This window comes from Felis catus, chromosome E1, assembly GCF_018350175.1.
Source record: "Felis catus isolate Fca126 chromosome E1, F.catus_Fca126_mat1.0, whole genome shotgun sequence".
In the NCBI taxonomy this organism is placed as follows: Eukaryota; Metazoa; Chordata; class Mammalia; order Carnivora; family Felidae; genus Felis; species Felis catus.
Genome location: NC_058381.1, coordinates 27,683,899 through 27,707,937, shown reverse-complemented (window position 1 = coordinate 27,707,937; position 24,039 = coordinate 27,683,899). Strand labels below are relative to the sequence as shown.

At 39.8% G+C, this 24,039-nt stretch overlaps 1 protein-coding gene across 6 annotated transcripts; it reads left to right on the top strand.

The window, feature by feature from the left end:
* Positions 1 to 158: 158 nt before the first annotated feature.
* PRR11 (proline rich 11) lies at positions 159 to 23,682 on the top strand. 6 transcript variants are annotated; one of them, XM_045044503.1, is made up of 12 exons: positions 160 to 512; positions 7,002 to 7,132; positions 7,852 to 7,945; positions 10,966 to 11,098; positions 14,016 to 14,166; positions 14,409 to 14,531; positions 17,755 to 18,015; positions 19,708 to 19,806; positions 20,534 to 20,646; positions 22,528 to 22,587; positions 22,677 to 22,773; positions 23,604 to 23,682. In XM_045044503.1, exons 3-12 carry the CDS (start codon positions 7,921 to 7,923, stop codon positions 23,670 to 23,672), a joined length of 1,131 nt encoding a protein of 376 aa, XP_044900438.1. In that variant the 5' UTR covers positions 160 to 512; positions 7,002 to 7,132; positions 7,852 to 7,920; the 3' UTR covers positions 23,673 to 23,682. The 6 variants fall into 6 exon arrangements, with proteins under 6 accessions (XP_044900440.1, XP_044900438.1, XP_003996673.3 ...); XM_045044505.1 differs by lacking the exon at positions 7,852 to 7,945 and having other exon boundaries at positions 159 to 512; XM_003996624.5 differs by lacking the exons at positions 7,002 to 7,132; positions 7,852 to 7,945 and having other exon boundaries at positions 183 to 512.
* The last annotated feature ends 357 nt before the right edge of the window (positions 23,683 to 24,039 follow it).

Below are 24,039 nucleotides of genomic sequence, written 5' to 3'. Positions count from 1 at the left end.
GCCCATTGGCGACTAAGTAACGCCCCTCCACATGAAACACCTTCTCCAGTTGGACAAAGACACAAAACGCCGCAGGAGGATTGGCTGCTGTATATATATATTTTTTCCATTGGCTGCACGCTCATCTCTACTTTCAATTTCATAGCTAGGGCACCGCAGAGAAGAGACTGCGATTGGTATAATCGGAAGAAGAGCCAACCAATTACAGAAAAGCTTCCACAAACAGCAGAAGGAATCTGTCACACCTTCTTAGGTCTCCTGCTTCCCCTCCCCTTCGCTCCCGCCTTCCACTTATTCATACAAGAAGCGCCTCAGCTTTCATTGGCCAGTGCGTGGTGACATCTTAACCAATCACAAACCAGACTGTGCTCCTACAGTACCCAGAGCGCGAATCGTGAAGAGACCTTGGCTACGATTGGTCCCTGCGTGATAAGGTTTTAATTTTGAATTGTTCTACATGGCGAGGAAGAGGCCACTACCCGGACTCCATCTAATCCCCAGCTCTTAGACTAGTAAGTGCAGGGAGATCTTCCTTCGGTAGCTGGGCCTGTTGCTGCTTGTGTTCTTACAATTTACGGAGGTGGGGATTTTGGCTGTACTGGAGGAGATACAGCAGGGAAGAGGACGTTTGAGGGTGGGTAAGAAGTGCTCGGCTTGGCTCCATCCTAACCATACTTGGATTTAATTAACGCTCTGCAAAATATGTTTTGGAGCAAAGCGTCAACCTTCCTTTTGCACGTTCCTTTAGATCTTGCTGTTCACTGTTGTCCGGAAACCAACAGTATCTGCATAACTTGGGCGCTTGTTAACAATGCAAATTATCGGGCTCCACCCAGACCCACTGAATCAGAATATGCATTTTAACAAGATCCCCCACCCCTAGTGATTCTTATGCACGCTAAAGTTTGAGAATGTACATTTCTTGATAGCGAGTATTACTATGTTCCTTGATAAGCTCTTAATGTTGTCTAACGTTTTGTGAGAGTGTCAATTTTAAAAGTGTGCCCTGTTTGTGCCTAATAATACTGTGCTGGCTACATTTTAGGGAGCTGCAATCTCGGTAGAGAAGACAAAAACTAAAAAAGCAATGTTGCACAGTGTAAAACAAAATTTAATATAACCAAGTACCAGAAATAGCCCTATGAATGTTCAAGAGTAATGAACTGGTAAAGGATATTGATAAATTGACTGAAAGCTGCTTACGGAAAAGTGTAAGAAACCTCCATAAAAATGTGTTTTTCTGAAGAGGGTAAAGAAGTGCAATTTTTATTTTCGTTGCTGTCACAGTTTTGGAAGTACCCCCTGACCAAAAGCACTTCTCGTATCATAGGATGAAGTTTTAATAGAAGCAGCAGTGCCAACTCCCGCAGAATACTATAATTCTTAGCCTATTATTTATTTCACCTTCCTACTGGAAATAGTTTTGGAGCCATCCTTTAACCATATATAGGAGTGGCATGATTTGAAGAACTTAAAAACCTCCCTCACTGAGAGATTTTTCAAAATTTAATTGTATTAAAGCATATTCCTTAACTAAAAAAGAGACCACTTGTTAGCGAACACTTAGCAGGAATGATTTATTTCATTCATTTGTTGAAATTATTTAGTGCCTGCTGCATTCTTGGTCCTGGGGAAACAAAGTTGAGTAAAATTTATCCTAACCTTAAAAAGCTCACAGTCCAGCTGGGTGGCAAGCATGCAAACACAAATTACAATGCAATATAATAAATGCTATAATAAGAATGTGTATAAAATGCTATGGAAGCAGAAAAGAGATGACATTTTCAGCCAGTATAAATTCCTTACGGATAGAGACTATGTTGGCCTTGTTTGGAATTGTATCCCAATACCTACCACACCTATCTACCATGGTGGATTATCAGCACTCAACAAATATCTGTGAGTAAAAATAACAGCATCTTGAAGGTTATATAAGTTGACTTGAAGGAGGATACCCCAAGCAGGGGGAAAGGCTATAGGAAGTATATTATAGAAAGTATTTGGTGTTTGCCATACCTGAAGTACAAACTGTTTCCTAATCACTAGAAGAGATGAGGCTGCAAAGGGCCATCAGACTAAATTGAGACAATCTTTTTTTTTTTTTTAATGTTTATTTACTTTTGAGAGAGACAGACAGAGCATGAGTGGTGGAGGAGCAGAGAGAGGGAGACACAGAATCCAAAGCAGGCTCCAGGCTCCGGGCTGTCAGCACAGAGCCCCACGCAGAGGATGGGGTGAACGCTCTAACCCACAAACTGCAAGATCATGACCTCAGCCAAAGTCTGACGCTTAACTGACTGAGCCACCCAGGCGCCCCTAAATTGTGACAATCTTTAAAAAGTATGTTAAGGAAAAAAAAAAAAAAGTATGGTAAGGAACCTGGGTGGCTCAGTTGGTTAAGTGTGGATACTCTTAATCTCAGCTCAGGTCATGATCTCACCATTCCTGGGATCTCCATCTGCACTGGGAGGGGCGCTTAGGTGGTTCAGTCAGTTAAGCGACCAGCACTTCATCTCAGCTCAGGTCTTTTTTTTTTTTTTCTTTTTCTTTTTTTAGTTTATTTCTTTATTTTGAGAGAGAGAGAGAGCACGTGAGGCGCAGAGAGAGAATCCCAAGCAGACCTCACAGTGTCAGGACAGAGCCCAATGCAAGGCTTGAACTCAAGAACGGTAAGATCACGACCTGAGACAAAACCAGAAGTGTGTCGTCCTTCACCTGAATGAGCCACCCAGAGGCCCCTCAGCTCAGGTTTTGATCTCAGGGTCGTGAGTTCAAAGCCCGCTTTGGGCTCTACACTGGGCAAGAAGCCTACTTAAAAAAGGAGGGGGTGGGCAGGGCCCCTGGGTGGCTCAGTTGGTTAGGCATCCGACTTCAGCTTAGGTCAGGATCTCATGGTTAGTGAGTTAGTGGGACTCTGTGCTGACAGCTCAGACTCTGGAGCCTGCTTTGGATTCTGTGTCTCCCTCTCTCTCTGTGTCTCTTCCCAGCTCACACACAGTCTCTCTCTCTCTCTCAAAAACGAATAAATTTTAAACAAATTTTTTTTTTTACTAAAAAAAAGGGATGGGGGCGCCAGGGTGGCTCAAGTCAGTTAAGCATCCGATTTCAGCTCAGGTCATGCTCTCACAGTTGATGGGTTTGAGCCCCTCATCGGGCTCTGTGCTGAGAGCTCAGAGCCTGGAGCCTGCTTCAGATTCTGTGTCTCCTCTCTGCTCCTTCCCGCTTGCACTCTGTCTCTCTCTGCCTCTCAAAAATAAACAAAAATGTTTAAAAATTTAAAAAAAAAGATAACAGATAACAATTAGCAAATTTAGGTGAATAGTATACGAGTATATTTTTCCAGAATAAATATGATCTTTTATTTTTTCTTTTTATATTTTCAATTTATTTTTTTATTGAAGTATAGTTGGCACACGATGTTACATTTGTTTCAGGTGCTGACATATGCGTATTATACTATCATAAATTTGTCAGGGTTTGAAATTTTTCAAAATAAAAAAAGTAAGAGAAAATAGACTACAGCAAAAATCTAAAATGGGAAAGATGGCAAAAGCAACTGAACTTAGAAGACAGAAAGAGGAAGGACAGGATGAATCAATCACATAAATATTTCAAATTCATGTATATAAGTATATATTATACATATTATATATTTTATTCTATAATGGATCTCATTTCCTCATCTACCTTTTTTTTGTGGGTGGTAGTACATATTGTTTTTAATCAACCTTAAAGTCTTTTCAAAACAAGGCAGGTAAAAAGGAAGGAATAGTACTTTTCATTAAAAAAGTAGGAAAAATGCTTTGAGTAATCTTAAAAAAAAAAATGAGCTTCTATCTAGTGTTAGTAGTTGGAAGCCTGCTTAGTCCAGCAAAAAGAATTTGTATGTCTCATTACTTTTCTGGAAAGGGACAAGTATATGTGTTTTAACCTAGGAAGACTGTTGCAGATTATTTCAGGCAATTATCCTCTACAGAACATCTACTAATGCTTTTATTAAAGCAATGATAATAAAACAAACTTTAGTGTGAGTTCTGTCTTGTTTGATTTAGGAATTCTTTAACTTTCATTTTTTGAAAGAACAGTTATCACTTTTGAATGGAACACTAATCTAGGAATTATCTCAGACTGAACCTTTTTACCTTGACAGATTTGACATATTCTCTCAATTCTCTGCATGTGCCAATTACTGTGTTTAATTAAAAGGTTATTAGAGTAACAATGACTCAGAGCCCAGGGGACACACACACACACACACACACACACACACACACAGAAGAGAAAGGAGAAAATATGATTTAGTTCCTAGATTTTTTTTTCATTGAAAAATTATCTCCAAAATGACATACATCAGCTTATATAGGACTCTTTAGAAATTTGAATGAATGGGCATTGGTAAAACCACCAGAAAAGGGCTAGAAAGAGATGGCTCAGTTTCAGAATGGTGGTACTCTATTTTTCTAGCTAATAATATATACCAGAGGGGAGCCTGGGTGGCTCAGTCAGTTAAGCAGCCAACTTTGGCTCAGGTCATGATTTCATGGTTGGTGGGTTAGAGGCCTGCTTCGGGCTCTGTGCTAACAGCTCAGAGCCCAGAGTCTGCTTTGGATTCTGTGTCTCCCTCTCTCTGTCCCTCCCCTGTTCATGCTCTCTTCTCTGTCTCTCAAAAATAAATAAACATTAAAAACATTTTTGGCAGGGGGGCACCTGGGTGGCTCAGTCTGTTAAGCGTCCAGCTTCCACTTAGGTCATGATCACATGATTTGTGGGTTCAAGCCCCACATCAGGCTCAGTGCTGACAGCTCAGAGACTTGGGTCTGCTTTAGATTCTGTTTCCCTCTCTCTTTGTCCCTCCCCACTTGCACTCTCTTTGTCTCTCAAAAATAAATAAACATTAAAGTTTTTTTTTATTTTTTAATACAAATATAATATATACCAGAGATTAACTGTCGAATGCAAGACTTATTATAATTAGAAACAAATAGCAGTCCTCTGAATCATCTCTTTATAATCCCGACTCCCACTTGCCAAAGGCAATTACTATCCATTCTTATAATTGTTTCTGTTGTTTACCTCCATGATTCTAAAAGACATGCTTACAATACTATTTCTTTTCTAACTTTTTTCTTTCCTTCCTTCCTTCCTTCCTTCCTTCCTTCCTTCCTTCTTTCTCTTCAGTATTAAACACTTATATAAATTAGAAAACTACTGATTCCCACTTTCTCTCCTATCTTCACAATATACCTATACCATGTTTTTGGCTAAATAAACAATCAGTGGCTTTGCTACTAAATACTGTGTAACAGCTGAACATATAAGTGTTACTATGATTACATTTTTTTCTTTTATAACTTTTTTCCTACTCATTTTTAAATGCTTTTTTAAAAGCATTTATCAATAATTTGGCCCCAATTTTACAGAAGAACAGTAAACTCAGCTCAGAAAGGTCAATACACTAGGTAATTTATTGGTTTCCCTTTTTTTTCCTTAGAGACAATGTTACTGAAGCCTGCTATCAGTCTTGCTCACTTCACTGGCTGTGGGTGCTCTAAGATAGGAATTAGCAAACTACAGTTTTTGTAGATCCCATGAGCTAAGAATTTTTTTTTTTACAATTTGTAATAGTTGAAGAAAAATCAAAAGAAGAATATTTTGTGACACCTGAAAATTATATGAAATTCACATTTCAGTGGCAATAAATAAAATTTATTGAAAAAATTTATTGGTACACAGCCATACTCATTTGTTTTAAGTACTGTCCATGGCTGTTTGGATGCTACAGTGGCAGAGTTGAGTGGTTATGGTAGAGACCAGGTGGCTTACAAAGCGCAAAATATTTATTATCTGGCCCTTTACAGAAAAGGTTTGCTGACTCCTGCCCTAGGCCTGCTTCAAAGCTGTCTTCCAATGACTTCTGGCCACTATTACCCTGGAAATTGCCACTGTTTATCTTAATGCTGTCCTCACACTTGACTAAAAGTGTGACCAGGTATAAAATTCCAGGATGGAAAACATTTCCTTCAGAAGTGTGGCTGTTGAAGTCTGATGCCATTCTATTCTCAGACCTCTGTATCTATACTGTTTTTTTATCTCATGAAGCCTTTAATTTTTTTTTTTTTTAATGTTTATTTCTGAAGGGGAGAGAGACAGAGCGTGAGTGGAGGAGGGGCAGAAAGAGAGAGAGAGAGAGGGACAGAGCGTGAGTGGGGGAGGGGCAGAGAGAGAGAGACACACACACACACACACACACACACACACACACACACACACACAGAATCTGAAGCAGGCTCCAGGCTCTGAGCTGTCAGCACAGAGTCCGACACCGGGCTTGAACTCACAAACTATGAGATCATGACCTGAGCTGAAGTCAGATGCTCAGCCGCTCAACCAGCTGAGCCACCCAGGCGCCCCTCATGAAGCCTTTAGAATCTCCTCTTTATTTCTGTGATGATATGCCTCAGTGTGGATCTTCTTTTGTTATACTGAATGGGCGATTTCAAACAGAAAATTCAAGCCTTTCAGTTCTAGGGAATATTTCTGTATTGTTTATTTGATAAAATTCTCTCCATTCCTCTGTTCTCTCCTAACACTTTTATCTTCCAACTGTTGTATTACATTTTTAAAATTTCTACTGCTTTTAATTTTTAAGAGTTTTTTTCATCCTTCTTGTTTCATGAATACAGTTTCTCTATTTCTTTTTTTTAAGTTTATTTATTTATTTGGAAAGAGAGAGGCAGAGGGAGAGAGAATCCCAAGCAGGCTCCATGCTGTCAGTGCAGAGCCCAACGCCAGTCTCAATCTCATGAACCATGAGATCATGACTAGAGCCGAAATCAAGAGTCAGACACTTAACTGACTGAGCCACCCAGGTGTCCCTGCAATATCCCACTTTCTCAAAATTTTTAAGTTTTCTTCTGCTTCCTATATCCTTTCCATTTCCTCTGAAATGGAAAGACTTTTATTTCCCCTCTGTTTATTTTGGTCTTTGTCTTTCATGTTAGAGACTTTCCTAAAGTGATTCATGATCTTTGGCTGTTGTATGTCAGAGGAAGTCACAAAAAAAAAAAAAAAAAAAATTGGAAGCTCAAAGTACAGGAGGTGGATATTATCAACTTGTGTGATACCACAGTGGGTAAGTGATCAACCACTTAGCCATTTTGGGGAGACCCTAAATGTCAGTATCTGTAGGTCCTTTTTTGGGGGGTAGCCAATTTCCCTGGAGAGGAATCTTCTCACCTCCTGCAAGGGAAATGAAAGGCATGAGGGTTTGAGTCACGAAATTAAAATCAGTGGCCTGTGTTCTGGGAGCTGAGCTGAGGAAGGGAATTAAAAGTCTCACTTTTGAGTTCAGGTTTGTCCCCTACCTGCTGTATGATAATACACACATGACTCTGCTATTGCTATGGCTGATGGCCCACAATTCAACACCCCTATGGTTCAACTTCTCCAGAGAATAAACCTATCCATCTTTACAGGAGAGAACATAAATGCCAGGAGCTGCCTGGCTACCAGGACTGGAAGACAGACTCCAGAAGCCTATCCAATCCTTATAATGACTTAATTAAACCTATTTTAACCCCACCCTACACTTTAAAAGGTGCTAAGTACCTTTAAGTCCAGAATCTTCTTAGAGTTTCTACAAATTATCTTGCTTCCAGTTGGCTTCCCTACCACTGGCCGTCAAGCCTCAGCTCTCTTCTACTCTGCCAAGTCATTTACCATTCATCCATCTCCTTTCCATTTTCCATAATTTAGTCAACATTCATCATCTGTGATAGTCTGCTCCCATTCTTTGCTTCATGGGTTTATAATTTTTTTTTATTTCTTTACTGACTTTTTGTTTTTTTTAAGATTTTATTTTTAAGTAACCTCTACACCCAACGTGAGGCTTGAACTTCTGACCCTGAGATCAATCATCATATGCTCAACTTACTGAGCCAGCCAGGTACCCCTATAATATTCTTTCTTGTAAATTTCATATACAGCTGATTTTCAGAGAATACTATTGTTGATTTTTACCGATTTCTTGTATCAGTAGCCAACCTATGGTTGCAATTTATAAACAAGGATAGTCCTAATAGGAATGTCAGTTGATATTTTCATTTATTATTCTATAGAATAAGATAAAGTGAATCACAAAGATTTCTTTGGAACTTCACTTCAGTTGTATAAGCAACTTTGATGAATCAAATACTAGTTTTCAAATACTGGAACATTTCTCAATTTTTTTTTCCCCCCAACGTTTATTTATTTTTGGGACAGAGAGAGACAGAGCATGAACGGGGGAGGGGCAGAGAGAGAGGGAGACGCAGAATCGGAAACAGGCTCCAGGCTCTGAGCCATCAGCCCAGAGCCTGACGCGGGGCTCGAACTCACGGACCGCGAGATCGTGACCTGGCTGAAGTCGGACGCTTAACCGACTGCGCCACCCAGGCGCCCCATTTCTCAATTTTTTAATGCTATTCACAACGTAACAACTACAGACAACATATGATTTTAAATTTAATCTGCATTATTAACATTTTCTTCATCACTTTCTTAACAGTCAACAACATAATGAATCAAGCCCTGATTTGTAATGTTGTTGTTTTTAAAAAATTTTTAGTGTTTATTTTTGAGGTGGAGGTGGGGGGGCGGGGGGGGGGGTAAGAATCAGAGAGAGGGAGACAGAGGATCCAAAGCAGCTCTGCACTGACAAGAGAGAGCCTTATATGGGGCTATAACTCACAAACCTTGAGATCATGACCTGACCTGACCTGAGCCTAAGTTGGTTGCTTAACTGACTGAGCCACCCAGGTGTCCCTGTAGTGTTTTTTTAATATTCATTGTGTAAATACTCCCATCATAGGCAATTTCAGGTTTTCAATATGAAGTTATTGAATATGGGGTTGGACAGAAATGAACATTCTATAGCATTTTCACTATATAGATACAATAAGGTGAATAACCTCAAAAGCATAGATAATAGTAAAATCATTAGAAAGTGATGAGTTTTACATCATATTTATTACCATTTTAAATATAAATTATCTAATTATAAGCTTATATAACTTAATTTTAATGGTGGATGTGTTTAACAACTAACTCGCAGATTTCCTGAAAAGGTAACAGTTGATGCCAATCCCAGCATACCACTGGAGTGGAGATAAAGGTATAGAGCCAAGTTTAAATGAGAATGTCCAGCTCCTTTCTTTAAAATCTATTTTTATAACTAAGGGATTGGTGAGAATAAGGGAAAAAAGAGGCAGGAGGCCAGTTCTCTGTGTCAGTTTGATGTCTAACAAAAGACATCAAAGGGAGAGAGGGAACAGAAGGGGGAGGGCTGTGTAGAGGAGGGCAGATAGAAGACAAGGAAGAGGAGTTTACCATGGAAGTCTCAGGTTCTGGGGATTTCAACCAGTGAACTCTGCACCTTAGAGAGAGGTTCCCAGTGACATTTCTCCATAGAAAGTTGTGGGTGTGAGTTTGATGAGGTTTAATCTTCTTTTCAGGCAACCACAAGATTGCCGCTTCCTCTGAGGCTTCCCTAAACTTCTTCATTCAGAGTATTTCGGTTTTATTTTATTTTAAGTTTGTTTAGAAAAAATCAATCAATCCTTTAGCCATCCTTTGTATTTAACAATCCTTGCTTGGCCTTCTTTTATTATTTCAGCAGGAAGGAGAAGTGATATAATAAAGGTGAAGTCAGCTAAGTATTTTTCAGTCTGTCTCCCAAGCCTCTAAGAACAATTAAGGAAACACTGTTAGTTTGAGACCTGGCATCAATTCAATTAAGATGCTGTAAGGAAACTTTACTCCTGGAAGAGCTGTTGATAATATGCACTGTCACCCATTGCCATTAGGGGTGCCCTCTGCAAGTCCAAAGCTCTTGGAACTACAGTCAGCCGCTTCTGGGTTTTTACAATCCACAGTGGGTAAAAGGCTGGGTTTCTTCAACCAGTGCAATCTGAGAGCTGAGCAAGCCTACAACTGCATACCAATTATTGAAAGGTTACTGGGTGAACAAAAGTGGAATGAATGTGTATTTTAAAGGCCAATTGTTCCTATTCAAATGTAAGTTTGAAAAGAAGGAGGCCCAGCCCTTGAGACCATTTTTATTTCTGCTACTTGAATAAAGACATCTTTGTTCTTCAGGTAGCAACAACTGAAACCAGCAAAGCCCTTCTTCTCATCAAACTAGCTCTGACTTAATTTTCCTCAGAAAAGAATCTAGATTAAAATCTACCACTAGATGGTGTTTTAAAATGCTTTAAAATAAATGTTTTGAAGCACCCATGTCTTAGATTTGGGGTAACTTATTACATTGTATATCTCCTATTTAATCTACTGTTGCATGATAGAGTGTTAGAAAGAACATGGTCTTTGTAGACTTACTTATATACTGCTTTACATTGGGCAAATCATCTAATCTTTCTATGTCTCAGTTTACTTTTATGTAAAAATAGGAATAAAAATCTTCTTCCCCAGGGATAAAATCTTGCAGGATTTATTCAGTGAAGAGTCACTGAAAAAATGTATGTGAAGGTGCATACAAGTAAGTGGACATTCAATGGTTAAATTTGTTTCTTCCACTACCTACTCTACCTATCACAGTGGATGCTCAGTAAATGTTACTGGTAAAGAAACTTCTTTTAATACCAACTCGAGCCGTTTTCTCTGTTATAAGAAAGGGAAATACACTTGACTTAATGAAGAAAAGCAAGACAAGCAAAACAAAATTAGAGAGTAATATAATGCCAAAGCTGAGTCTCTCTAAAGATACTTCAAATCTGGGTTTAAATTTTTCTTCACTTCAGGGGACTTCCAGGATGCTAGTAGCAATGTATTTCCTAACCATGGTGGTTGGTTACAAGGATGTGCTCACTTTGTGATAATTCACTGAACTGTACTGTTAAGATTTGTGCATTTTCTATATGCATATATAATTCTAAAATAAAAAATGTAAAAAAAAATTTTTCTCTACAGAAATCATGCCCAAGTTCAAGCAACGAAGAAGAAAGCTAAAAGCCAAAGCCAAAAGATTATTCAAAAAAAGAGAAGTCTCTCACTTTCAGCCCAAGCTAATTATACCTCCTCCTCAGCTACCCTCACCAGAAAGGTAAGGTTTAAATAAAGAACAGAAAAAATATTAAAAATCTAATCTATTAAGGATAGGGTTGATGTTGAAAATGTTGGGGTTCAGAGCCAATGGCCAAGAAAGAATTCTTGAGACCTCTTAAGTGCAAAAAGATGGTTTAATTAAAGCACAAGACAGGACCCATGGGCAGAAAGAGCTGCACTGAGGTTGTGTTGGATGACAGATTGTATACTTTCAAGTGGGGAGGGAGTTAGGGATAGCATAAGTCTCTAAGGAATTTGGAGGCAAGGTTTCCAGGACCTTGAGGGGCTAGCTGCTGTTAGGATAAAGTCATTTACTAACTGTCTAGTAAAACCTTAGTGGTGAGACCTTTAGATGTTTATCGGTGGGCAATATGTTTGGAGAATGATTGCTAACATATATCTTGGGGGAGTAGAGATAAAGGAAGTTTCCAAAGGGATTTTCATATGCTAAAGAAGATTTATAGGATCCTGGGAGGTCAGGATAATATTAAGCTAAAATTGCTTTTTGCCCAAAGTGTCAATATCAAAGCAGCTGAGCTCCCAGAGAAAGGTCACTGTATTTCAAGAACTTGTCAATGGGCTGTAGGCAAGAAGAAAATCTAATTTTTCATTTGCCTTTGTTTCCCATATCAGAATTACCAGATTTAGCAAATAAAAACACAAAATGCCCAATTAAATTTGAATTTCAGATAAACAATAATTTTTTTAATATTGTACCATGCAACATTTGCAATATACTTATATTACAAAATTATTCATCCTTCATCTGAAATAAAATTTTCACTGAGCATCCTGGATTTTATGTGGTGAACATAGTTCAAGAGTAAAAATCACAGAATTGTATTGGAGATACACAGATCGACTATTTTCTTCTTCCCTAGTCAATTTAATTGTATAAATCTGCTAAGTGATGAAAGAGGGGTATAGGACTAGAATTTAAATCTTAGTTTTGGTTTTGTCAATTATTCTCTGGGCCTTAGGTTTAGATGTGCTATTGAAAGAGGCTCTTAAGTCATAGGAATCCTAGGATACTGCGTTTCAAAATAAAACACTTTATACATTTTGTTGTTATAACTCTCTTTACAGAAAAAATTTTTAAATAAACAGACCCTCAAAAAGCATTAATCATGATATTATCCTAACTCTTCTCTATCTCTCTTGAATATTAAAAACAGCCCCTAACTGGTCTTCCTGCTTCTGTCCTTGCCCTCTGCAGCATATTTCAACACAGTAGTCAGAGTGAGTCTGTTAAAAATCATGTCAAATTGCCCCTCTGCTTAAAACTCTCCAGCGGTTTTTCCTGGCTTAGTTGGAAGAGCATGTGACTCTTCATCTTGGGGTCCTGAGTGCAAGCCCCACCTTAGACATAGAGATTACATTTCAGTAAATCATATATACATACATACAAATATACATACTCTCCAATGTCTTCCTCTCTCAGAGTAAAAATTAAAATCCTTTGTTTGACCTACTAGGCCTTTATGATCTGACTTTGACATTATCTCCTAATCCCCTACCTTCAGTTTCTCCACCCTAGTCATCCTGGCCTCCTTGCTGTTCCCTAGACACCTCAGACAAGCTGCCATCTCAGGGCCTTTGCCCTTATTCTTACCCTTGCCTGGAATGCTCTTCTCCCAGATATTTGTATTGCTGACTTCTCCAATTTTTTTTTAAATTTTTTAAAAAATGTTTATTTATCTTTGAGAGAGACAGAGACAGGACGTGAGTGGGTTAGGGGCAGAGAGAGAGGGAGACACAGAATCCGAAGCAGGATCCAGGCTCTGAGCTGTCAGCACAGAGCCCGATGCAGGGCTCAAACCCACAAACCGCGAGATCATGACCTGAGCCAAAGTCGGACGCTCAACCGACTGAGCCACCCAGGCACCCCTCCAATTTTTTTTTTTTTTTTTTTAAGTAGGTTCCATGCCCAAAGTGGGGCTTGAACTCATGACCATTGATCCATTGATCAAGAGTCGCATGCTCAGGGCACCTGGGTGGCTCAGTTGGCTCAGCGGCCAACTCTTGGTTTCAGCTCAGGTCATGATCTCATGGTTTGTGAGATCAAGCCCTGTGTCAGGCTCCCTAATGACAGCTGACAGCTCCTAGCTTGCTGGGGATTCTCCCTCTCCTCTCTCTCTCAAAATAAATAAATAAAGTTAAAAAAAACAGAGTTGCATGCTCTGCCACTGATCCAGCCAGACACCCGTGTTGCTAGCTTCTTTACTTTGTTAAGGTTTTTTTTCTCAAAAGTCACCTTCTCAGTGAGACTTCAATGCCCACCCTACCTACAATTTCACCTCCACCCAATGTTTCTCTCTTGATATATCCTTTTTCCTTAGTATTCACTAAATAGCAACCCATATATATTATTTACTTACTTTTACCTTTCTTTCATGACATGTAAGTTCATTGAGGGCAGGGTTTCTATCTATTTTGTTCATTACTGAATCCCTGATGCCTCTCTCTTTTTTTTTTTTTTTAATGTGTATTTATTTTTGAAAGAGAGAGACAGACAATGAGCAGGGAAGGGGCAGAGAGAGAGAGGGAGACACAGAATTTGAAGCAGGCCCCAGGCTCTGAGCTGTCAGCATAGAGCCTGATGCAGGGCTTGAACTCATGAACCATGATGAACCATGAGATCATGACCTGAGCTGAAGTCGGACACTTAACCGACTGAATCCCCAGGTGTCCCCCCAATGATGCCTCTTTATTTGCTATTTATTTTATTTATTACAATCTATTTGCTTTACAAAATAATTTGTGGATCTCAAAACTCTAGAATTTAATGCAGAATTTGGCTTTAGGTAGGTGGGCTCTGCTCCTGAGTCATACTATAAAACTAGCTTGTTATTTAAACAGAAGCTGTTACTCCAACTCAGGAGTTTTTTATTTGTTTGGTTTTGTTTTTCCTACAGAGTGGTTACTCCTTCAGCAGATATACCCCTTAGCAGAAGCTGGCTAAGATCATCCTGGAACTTCAAATTTCCCTATATCAAAGATACAGTAAAACTTTGGACAAATAGAGTGTGGTCTATATACAACTGGTGCCAGAACTGCATGGCCCAGGTATGGGTTTGACATACCTATTTTCAGCAATATGGTTTTTCTACGTATTTGGTGTGTATGTTCACATGTGTGTATGCTCAGGTCAGCACAACACTCAGGCCAAGCTCAGGTAAGATGAAATTATGAGGTCATGTATGCCTTTGCTTCTATAAAACATACATCAAACCACTTTCTTGTCTCTTTTTTCCTGTCTTTATCATGCTGCTTATAGAATTCAGCCTTGTTTATTTTTTTAATTTCAGAGTTTAGAAGTATTGAAAGACACCATCTTTCCATCCCGTTTCTGCCACCGAGAACTTCACAGTCTGAAACAACGGTTTTGCATTTTGGAAAATCAATTATGCAAGCTCCAGGAAACTCTGAAGGTTGGTATTGGGTTTTGTTTTGTTTTATTTTGTTTTTAAGTTTTATTTATTTATTTTGAGAGAGAGAGCTGGGGAGGGGCAGAGAGAGAGGGAGAGAGGGAAAATCCCAAGCAGGCTCCATGCTGTCGGTACAGAGCCTGATGTGGGGCTCGAACCCACAAACTGTGATACCATGACCTGAGCTGAAATCAAGACTCAGCCACTTAATCAACTGAGCCACCCAGGGGTCCCTGAAGGTTGGTACTGTTAAATAAAAAGGCAATCCAGAATTAGGGAAGGAGGGCAGGCGTTATCCCCCATAGAAATTCCATTATGCTTTTACCAGAAGGAGAGATGGGTACAGGTAAGTGCTAATCTTGGACCTGTTTGTCCTCAGATCCATTCCTTAGGCTTCAAGGCTCTGTTCTGTACTGCAGGGGGCTAACCGCACAGGCTGTATTTCCCGAGGTCCATGTCACCTGGTTCCTGGTTGTGCTGGGCTAATGGGAGACATTGATGAGAGACTAGAGCTGGAGGGGAGGTGGGGTGTTTTGCCTCTTCATTCTCTGCACTGGGCAATTTCTCCAGTGATGGTTGATGTTGTCTCTCTCACTCTAGCTTGCTCCAGGTAAGTCTACCTGTTTCTTGATTCTCTGGATTAACCCACCTCCAGAGATCTGGTTATACTGCTCTTCCCTTTGTCCCTCCAGCCTCAGGGTATTCAATGGCTTTCTACTGTTGCTAATCTCTGGGCTGCCTCAGTGTCCCCTGTGTGCTTTTCAGCTCATTCATCATCAATGTAACCAACTGCCTACATTATATTCTTCCTCTTTTATTTATTTATTTTTATTTATTCCCCCCCCCACCCACCCCACTTTTAAATACTCGGGATGATTCTATTTCCTTGACAGATATAGGCAGAAAAAAATTATAAATATCCACTCTCTCCAAACTCCCCTAAGCAAGGCCCTTACTTTCAACATCTAAAACTCAAAAAATAAACATTGCACTTACTGTTTTGGAGTGAAACTTCTGGGATTACAACCCTTCTCCCAGAATTTATACCTCAAGATGAATTAGACAGAGGAAGAAAGGCAAATCACCTCATTCCTCTGGGCCTCAGTTTCCTCAGCTATAAAATGAGGATGATATCATCTATAGCGGGCTGAATTGATGGCCACCAAAAGATCTGTCCAAGTCTTAATCCCTGGAACCTGTAAATGTTACCTTATTTGAGGAAAAGATCTTTACTCATGTAATTAAATTAAGGACTTTTATTTTTAAGAAAGCTCTACACCCAGCATGGGGCTCGAACTCATGATCACAAGATCAAGAGTTGCATACTTTGCCAACTAAGCCAGACAGGCACCCCTTAAGTTAATGATTTGGAGATGAGGAGATCATAAACTGGTATCTGGGTGGACCCTAAATCCAATGATGAATGTCCTTATAAAAGAGACAGAGTAGAGCATGCACAGAGGAAAGGAGGAGCAGTGGGACCACAGGCAGAGATTGGAATGATACAGCCCCAAGCCCAGGAATGGCCCCAGCTACCCAAAACAGGAAGAGGTAAGGAACAGATTCTTCCCTAGAGCATTGGGAGGTAGCACAGCCCTGCTGATGCCTTGATTTTGTAATTCTAGCCTCTAGCACTGAAGAAAATGAATCTCAGGGGCACCTGGCTGGCTCAGTCAGAAGAGCATGCAACTCTTGTTCTCAGGGTTGTGAGTTCAATCCCTACATGGGGTGTAGTGATTACTTAAATAAATAAAACTTTAAAACACTGAATTTCAATTGTGTTAAGACACAAAGTTTGTGATAATTCAATACAGCAGCCATAGGAAACTAATTTCATTTGCAAGGGCTGCCATGATAAAGTAGCATGGTCCAGGTGGCCTATATAACAGAAATTTATTTTCTCACAGTTCTAGAGGCCAGAAGTTAACACCAAAGTGTTGGCAGAGTTGGTTTCTTCTTAGGCCTCTCTCTTTTGGCTTGTCTTCTCACTGTGTCCTCAAATGGTCTTTTCTCTGCGCACACACATCCCTGGTGTTTCTCCTGTGTGTTCAAATTTCTTCTTTTTATAAGGACATCTGTCCAATTGGATGAGAGCCCACCCTAATAGCCTCATTTTAACTCAATCACTTCTTTTCTTTTAATGTGATTTATTTATTTTTTTTAATTTTTTTTTTCAACTTTTATTTATTTTTGGGACAGAGAGAGAGAGAGCATGAACGGGGGAGGGGCAGAGAGAGAGGGAAACACAGAATCGGAAACAGGCTCCAGGCTCTGAGCCATCAGCCCAGAGCCTGACGCGGGGATCGAACTCACAGACCGCGAGATCGTGACCTGGCTGAAGTCGGACGCTTAACCGACTGCGCCACCCAGGCGCCCCAATGATTTATTTATTTTTGAGAGAGAGAGAGAGACAGAGCAAGAACAGTGGGAGAGGGGCAGAGAGAGACACACACAGAATCCGAAGCAGGCTCCAACCTCCAAGGTGTCAACACAGAGCCTGACATGGGGCTCAAACTCACAAACTGTGAGATCATGACCTGAGCCAAAGTCAGACACTTAACCCAGTGAGCCACCAGGCACCCCTAACTTAATCATTTTAAAGGCTCTATCTCCAAAGTCATTCTGAGGTACTTGGATTAGGGCTTCAACATATGAGTTGGGAGGGGAGTAGGGGATACAATTCAGCTCATAGCATTCATGTTCCATCCCCTTGGCCTTTTTATCAGTTCCTTGAGTATACTGTAGTCTTGGCTGCATTAAGTACTTTTGCCTCTGCCAAGAACTTTCTTTCCCAGACCTTATCTCCCTTGAGACCTGGTAAGTCACAATTCATCCTTGAGATTATGACTAAATATCACTCCCCAGGTTTCTCACTATTCATGATCACAGCACAATTCACTGTTTTCACTGAAGCATTATTTTGTTTTGTTCTGAGTATGTGTGTGTTTAATGTCTGTCTTCCTTACCAGACTGTCAGCTCCATGATATGACAAACAGAATTCACATTGTACCCATAGTGCCTGGCATATAGCACACACAAAACAAATACATGAATGAATAGATGAATGAATGAGTGAATGAGCTTGTGATAAATGAGAAAACATTATAAAACACATAGTGTGCTGAGAAAGCATTCAGTACATGGTAGCTATTATCTTGATGACTCTGAGCCTCAAGAACCAAATTAATCTGTTATTTATTTGCCAAATGTAATGTTTTCTTACAGGTTATCTTGGAAAATTCTTCCTGCCCAAACTGTGGTCGGACATGTCACATAAGTGGTAAACTTACAAATGTGCCTGCCTGTGCTCCAACCACCCCTGGAGAATCTAGAGCTGTACTTCCTCCCACGCTGCCACAGCCAGCCACCCATCTTCCTCCTCTTCCACCTCCGCCTCCACCCCCTCCACCTCCTCCTCTACCTCCACCTCCACCACCTATAGCACCTTTGCTGCTCAGAAAATCCAGTCGCACTAAAGCACTTCAGGTAGGAAACAATCCAGTAATGATGTGTTTTGGTTAGTGTATAATGTAGGAGTAAAACAAGGCAGCCTTTAAAAAAAATTTTTTTTAATGTTTATTTATTTTTGAGACAGAGAGAGTGCAAGTTGGGGCAGGGCAGAGAGAGAGAGAGGGAGACACAGAATCTGAAGCAGGCTCCAGGCTCTGAGCTGTCAGCACAGAGCCTGATGCAGGGCTCGAACCCAGGAACCGTGAGATCATGATCTGAGCCCAAGTCTGGCACTTAACCGAACTTAGCCACCCAGGCGCCACCTCCGCCCTTTTTTTTTTTTTTTTTTTTAATTTTTAAAATTTTACATTTTTTTTAAGCAAGGCAGACTTTTAAGACTAGGCTAAGGCCCTTAAGAGGAAAGCCACATTTTTTTTCTGATTCCATATCTTAATTATGTCAATTATTATGTTTTTAAAAACTCAGACCCATAGGAACTCACAAAAGCTGGATTTAGAAATAAAAGTGATTTTTTTTTTTTTTAAGGATAAATGAATGAAACCCAGTAGACTGGAATATTCCTAATGGATTGTCATAATATCTTTTTACCAAAAACAAAGCCACCCTGGGAAACCAAAGTAAGAACAGAAGATGGCTTAGTGAGTAAAGTCAGAATAAAGAGAAGTGATGGATCCTCAAGTATAATGTCATTAGACTGGAAGACCAGTCTCCATTAATTAGTTATCTGCCAAGGGGATCAGAATATTTGTGAATCACTAAGATAAACATGACCCTGTTTTAAAATCTGCTGGATTTTCACTACAGATGCATTTGGTTTAAAATGGCTGAGTTAAATAAATCCAGACCCTATTGTTATGTTTGCCATAATGTATACCTCTCTGGCTACACATTCTTGTTCTGTGGGAACTGAATCATCTTTTTAGGTAATTCAAGCAAAATTTCACTTTGATTTGATGAACTCCTTTTTTTTTTTAATGTATATTTTTTTATTTATTTTCAGAGAGAGAGAGAGAGAGAGCTCATGAGCTGGGGAGGGGCAGAGAGAGGGGGAGGGAGAGAATCCCAAGCAGGCTCCACACTGTCAGCATAGAGCCAGAGGTGGAACTCAATCCCACAAATCATGAGATCATGATCTGAGCTGAAATCAAGAGCTGGATGCTTAACCAACTGAGTCACCGTGGTGCTCCTGAGGAACTCCTTCAACCCCTGTCTTATAGTGACTCCTGAGGAAGATGTATAGCTGCAGGGAACTAGCCCATCTCTTATGTACTATCAAAGCCTTACATTTTGATAAATACTTTGCAATAGCATTAGCATCCATGGGTACTGAAAACGGCATCATTTTTTATTAAATGGAAAGAATTTAATAGGCTCCTAGTGTAAATAAGCATTAATATTTAAATGAGTCTTTAAAAACTTTTTTTTAATGTTAATTTATTTTTGAGAGAGAGAAGGAGACAGAGTGCAAGTGGGGAAGGGCAGAAAAAGAGGAGATACAGAATCCGCAGCAGGTTCCAGGCTCTGAGTTGTCAGCACAGAGCCCGACGCAGGGCTCGAACTCATGACCCATGAGCTGAAGTCGGACGCGTAACCAACTGAGCCACCCAGGCGCCCCATTAAATGAGCCTTTAAAAACTAGGTTTGGATTTGTATTTGACTAGATATCCTGGTTACAATCTGAATTGTAACCTCTCTATGTATTTTAAGGCTGGACCATTAAAAAAAGATGGACCCATGCAAATAACAGTTGAAGATCTACTGACTGTGAAATTAAAGAAGACACAGTGTTTTGATGAAAGGAAGAAGGTAAGATGTCACTGACCATACACATGGTCTTTCAGCTTTTAACCTGGTTGTCTCTTTCTGGAAAATAATTATAAGTCTTATGTATAGAAGCCATTCTGTGGTAAGTATTTGATGTTTTGGGGGTTTTTTGGTTCAGCTAAGACAGCAGAAGAGAGGATTTATTGTACATGTGTTACATTCAGCCACAAATGAAAACAGAATTAGTCCCAAAAGTCACAGGTTCAGAGCAAAGGACCAAAAGACACTATTTTGGTATGAGCAAGGCGAGTCTCTCAAAAGTGGTCACTGCAACCAAATGGTGATGAATGTTCTAGATCCATTGAATCAAGCTCTGGAAAGTAGGCATGCAGTGCAACAATTGGTACCAGGATTCCTGGCCTCTGGCTTTCCTTATGTCTACGCCTGTGGCTCCACAGGTGTACAAGCTAGTGGTTTACTTGGACCTCTGCCTCATCTTTCTTTTATGATTCAGCCAGCACATTTGCTTCTTCCTACACTTGGCTCTCTTGGAGCAGAGGTTTCCATGAGATGAAACCTCAATTTTACCTACCAACCATTAGTCTAAAGAGGTAGAGACATACTCTGAAGTTTTGGAATACAAGTTGAGTAGAATAGTAGATATATCTTACACATACTCAGCATCCAAATATTCATTGTTTCAGCATATTTATATTTTGAATGACATTTTTAAGTGTGTTTTGATACTGTCTCATTTTTTTATTTAAAGCTTGTATCATCACCAAAGACACGGAATCCACTAGTTACTGTCTCTGACCTGCAGCATGTCACCCTGAAACCCAACTCCAAAGTGCTATCAACTCGAGTTACAAATGTCTTAATGTAAGGAACTGTACTGTGTTGTGCTCTACTGTTACTTAAAAGAATGATTTTTTGCTTATCTCTAACTTTAAAAGTTATATATGCTCATTGTAGAAAAATGGAAATCCACAGAAAAGTTTAAAGAAGAAAACAATCATTCAAATAACCGTATGATTGAAGATAGTCACTGTTAACATATTATTGTTTAGCATTGTAATCTTTGAATAGGTATCTACTCTATTATTTCCATTTCATGATGCTGTTTATTGTTAAGATACACCATTGATTTAATAGTGGGTTTGTGGGGGAGCACCTGGCTTGCTCAGTTGGTAGAGTGTTACAAGTCTAGATCTCGGGGTCATGAGTTCAAGGCCCACGTTGGGTACAGAAGATTACTAAAAAAAAAAATAGTGGATGGGGGAAAGAAATATTATCAAGAATTTTTTTTATTATTCTTGAATATATTATTCTTGAAATATTATCAAGAATTTTAATTTTTTTTAATGTTTATTCATTTTTAATAGATGGAGACAGAGCACAAGTGGGATAGGGGCAGAGAGAGAGGGAGACACAGGATCTGAAGTAGGCTCCAGGTTCTGAGCTGTCAGCACAGAGCCAGATGGGGGGCTCGAATTCACGAACCATGAGATCATGACCTGAGCTGAAGTTGGACACTTAAATGACCGAGCTACCCAGGTGCCCCAAAATATTATCAAGAATTTTAAGAGCAGTCCAATTTCAGAAATAATAAGATACGATGACTAGTATATCTTAGAATGAATGAAATGTGTGTGTGTGCATGTACTTGTTTGTGTACCTGTATATGATCATATTGTACATACAATTTAAGGCTTTCCCCATTTAATGTGTCAAGAACTTTCCTCATCTCATTAAAAATGAGTTTAAAGTTTTGGGGTTTTTTTTGTTTTGGGTTTTTTGTTTTTTAGTTTGTTTATTTGTTTGTTTGTTTATTTAGAAAGAGTTGGAGCGGGGCACCCGGGTGGCTCAGTCGGTTGGGTGGCCGACTTCAGCTCAGGTCACTATCTCACGGTCCGTGAGTTCCAGCCCCGCGTCGGGCTCTGGGCTGATGGCTCAGAGCCTGGAGCCTGCTTCCGATTCTGTGTCTCCCTCTCTCTCTGCCCCTCCCCCGTTCATGCTCTGTCTCTCTCTGTCTCAAAAATAAATAAAAGTTAAAAAAAAATTTTTTTTTAATAAAAAAAAAAAAAAGGAAGAAAGAGTTGGAGCTAGTAGGGCAAGGCAGAGAGAGAGAGAAAGAGAATCCCACGCAGGCTCCATGCTGTCAGCAGAGAGGCTGACATGGGCTTGATCTAATGAACCGCGAGATCATGACCTGAGCTGAAATCAAGAGTCAGACAATCAACCAACTGAGCCACCCAAGCACCCTAAAAATCAGTTTAAATCATCATTTTTACTTCTTTAATATATGCAGTTCATTATATGTAAGTTTTATAGATAAACTCCTGTTTTGAGACATTTAGGTTATTTATGATTTATTTCCACCTCTTCAGTGAACATCCTTGTCCATAATCTGTGTGCATAGCTGAGTTCCTCCCTAAGATGGAATCATAAATGTATAATTACTGAGGCAAGAAGTATTACTTATTAGGATGATTATATTGCCTTATGTTCCTATCAGCGTCTACTGCTTTTTTTTTTTTTTTTGAGTAGTTTCCATTCCCAAAGTGGGCCTTGAATTCACGATCCCAAGATCAAGAGTTACACACTCGACCAACTGAGCCAGCCAGGCGCCCCTCTACTGCTATTTTTTAATGTAACAAATAGAACTACTTTCTAGGATGTTGCCTGTAGAAATGACTGCTTTGCTTTGGGAAAAATGATAAAATCTGGCAAGCTCTAACTTTTATATTTTTATTTCGTCAGTACTCCTGGTAAAAGCCAGATAGATCTGCGGAAACTACTTAGAAAAGTTGACGTAGAGAGGTAATACACTCCCTTATCTTTATGCTTTCTAAACCCACTTGAAAAATTGGCATATAACACAGCTTGTAATATTTTCATTATCTTTGCAGGAGCCCAGGTGGAACCCCACTTACGAATAAAGAAAATATGGATACAGGAACTGGACTGACTCCAGTAATGACCCGGGCCTTGAGGAGAAAGTTTCAGGTAAACCTTTAGGAAAAAAATAAAATTTTTCCTTTTCTTCAAAATCATTTATTTAGAATCGTATTCTAAAGGATTTTTTTTTTAATTTTTTTAATGTTTATTTATTTTTGAGAGAGAGACAGAGACAGAGCATGAGCAGGGGGAGGGGCAGAGAGAGAGAGGGAGACAGAACCAGAAGCAGGCTTCAGGCTCTAAGCTGTCAGCACAGAACCCAACATCGGGCTCAAACCTGACATGGGGCTTGAACCCACGAGCTATGAGATCATGACCTGAGTCAAAGTCAGATGCTTAACCAACTGAGCCACCCAGGCGCCTGTCTAAAGGATTTTTATTTATTTATTTTGAGAGAAAGAGAGTGCATGTAAGTGAGTGGGGGAGGGGCAAAGAGGGAGAGAGAGAATCCCAAGTAGGCTCCGCACTGTCAGTGCAGAATCTCACGCAGGGCTCAAACCCACGAACCATGAGATCATGACCTGAGCTGAAATCAAGAGTGGGATGCTTAAGTAACTGAGCCACCCAGGTGCCCCGACTGCTCTTCCATCCTTAAGGTGTGGCTTTTATCCTCATGGTGAAGAATGCCTATACCTCCTGAAGCCTGGTGTCCACATTCTAGGCAAGATAAGTGAAAGGCAAAGGGCAAAAGGGTGTGCTAGCTAAGCTACCCCTCATCAGAAGGTGCTATCCAGGAACTTCTGACTATATGAAAGAAAGTGGGAAAAGTGGTTTTTAGAGTCTGGCTGCATTGGATTCTGTTAGTGAGGAAGGAGAACTGTGTTGGCCACAGGAACATAATTCATATTATAACTGGGACCTTTTTTTTTTTTCCATAGATGGCTCACCCTAGAAGCCCAACTCAAACTCTGCCACTTTCTACAAACAGCTTTGATGAACAAAACTGATGTCAACTCAGCCTGACTCCGTGTGATGATCCATAAAATACACAGATAAAATCACCCCAATCCTTTTTTTTAATATAGTAGAGTAGGTATAAGTAATTATACTAATATATAATTCCATCTAAAGAATTAAAGTATGTGTGGAGCCCCCATACGTACTATGATACAAAGTGAGTATTCGGGTATTTTTTAGTTTGCATGATCAATAAGAGAACAGATAGGAAAATGCAATCCCCAAAGTGATGTTTATCCTGGAATTACCCAATTAGGTTGGAGAGGTTGTTCACATTTAACTAGATAACAGATTTGTATTCAATAGGTAGAGTTATGACATTAAAGTAAACTGGTCCCCATTCATCTTGCGTATCCT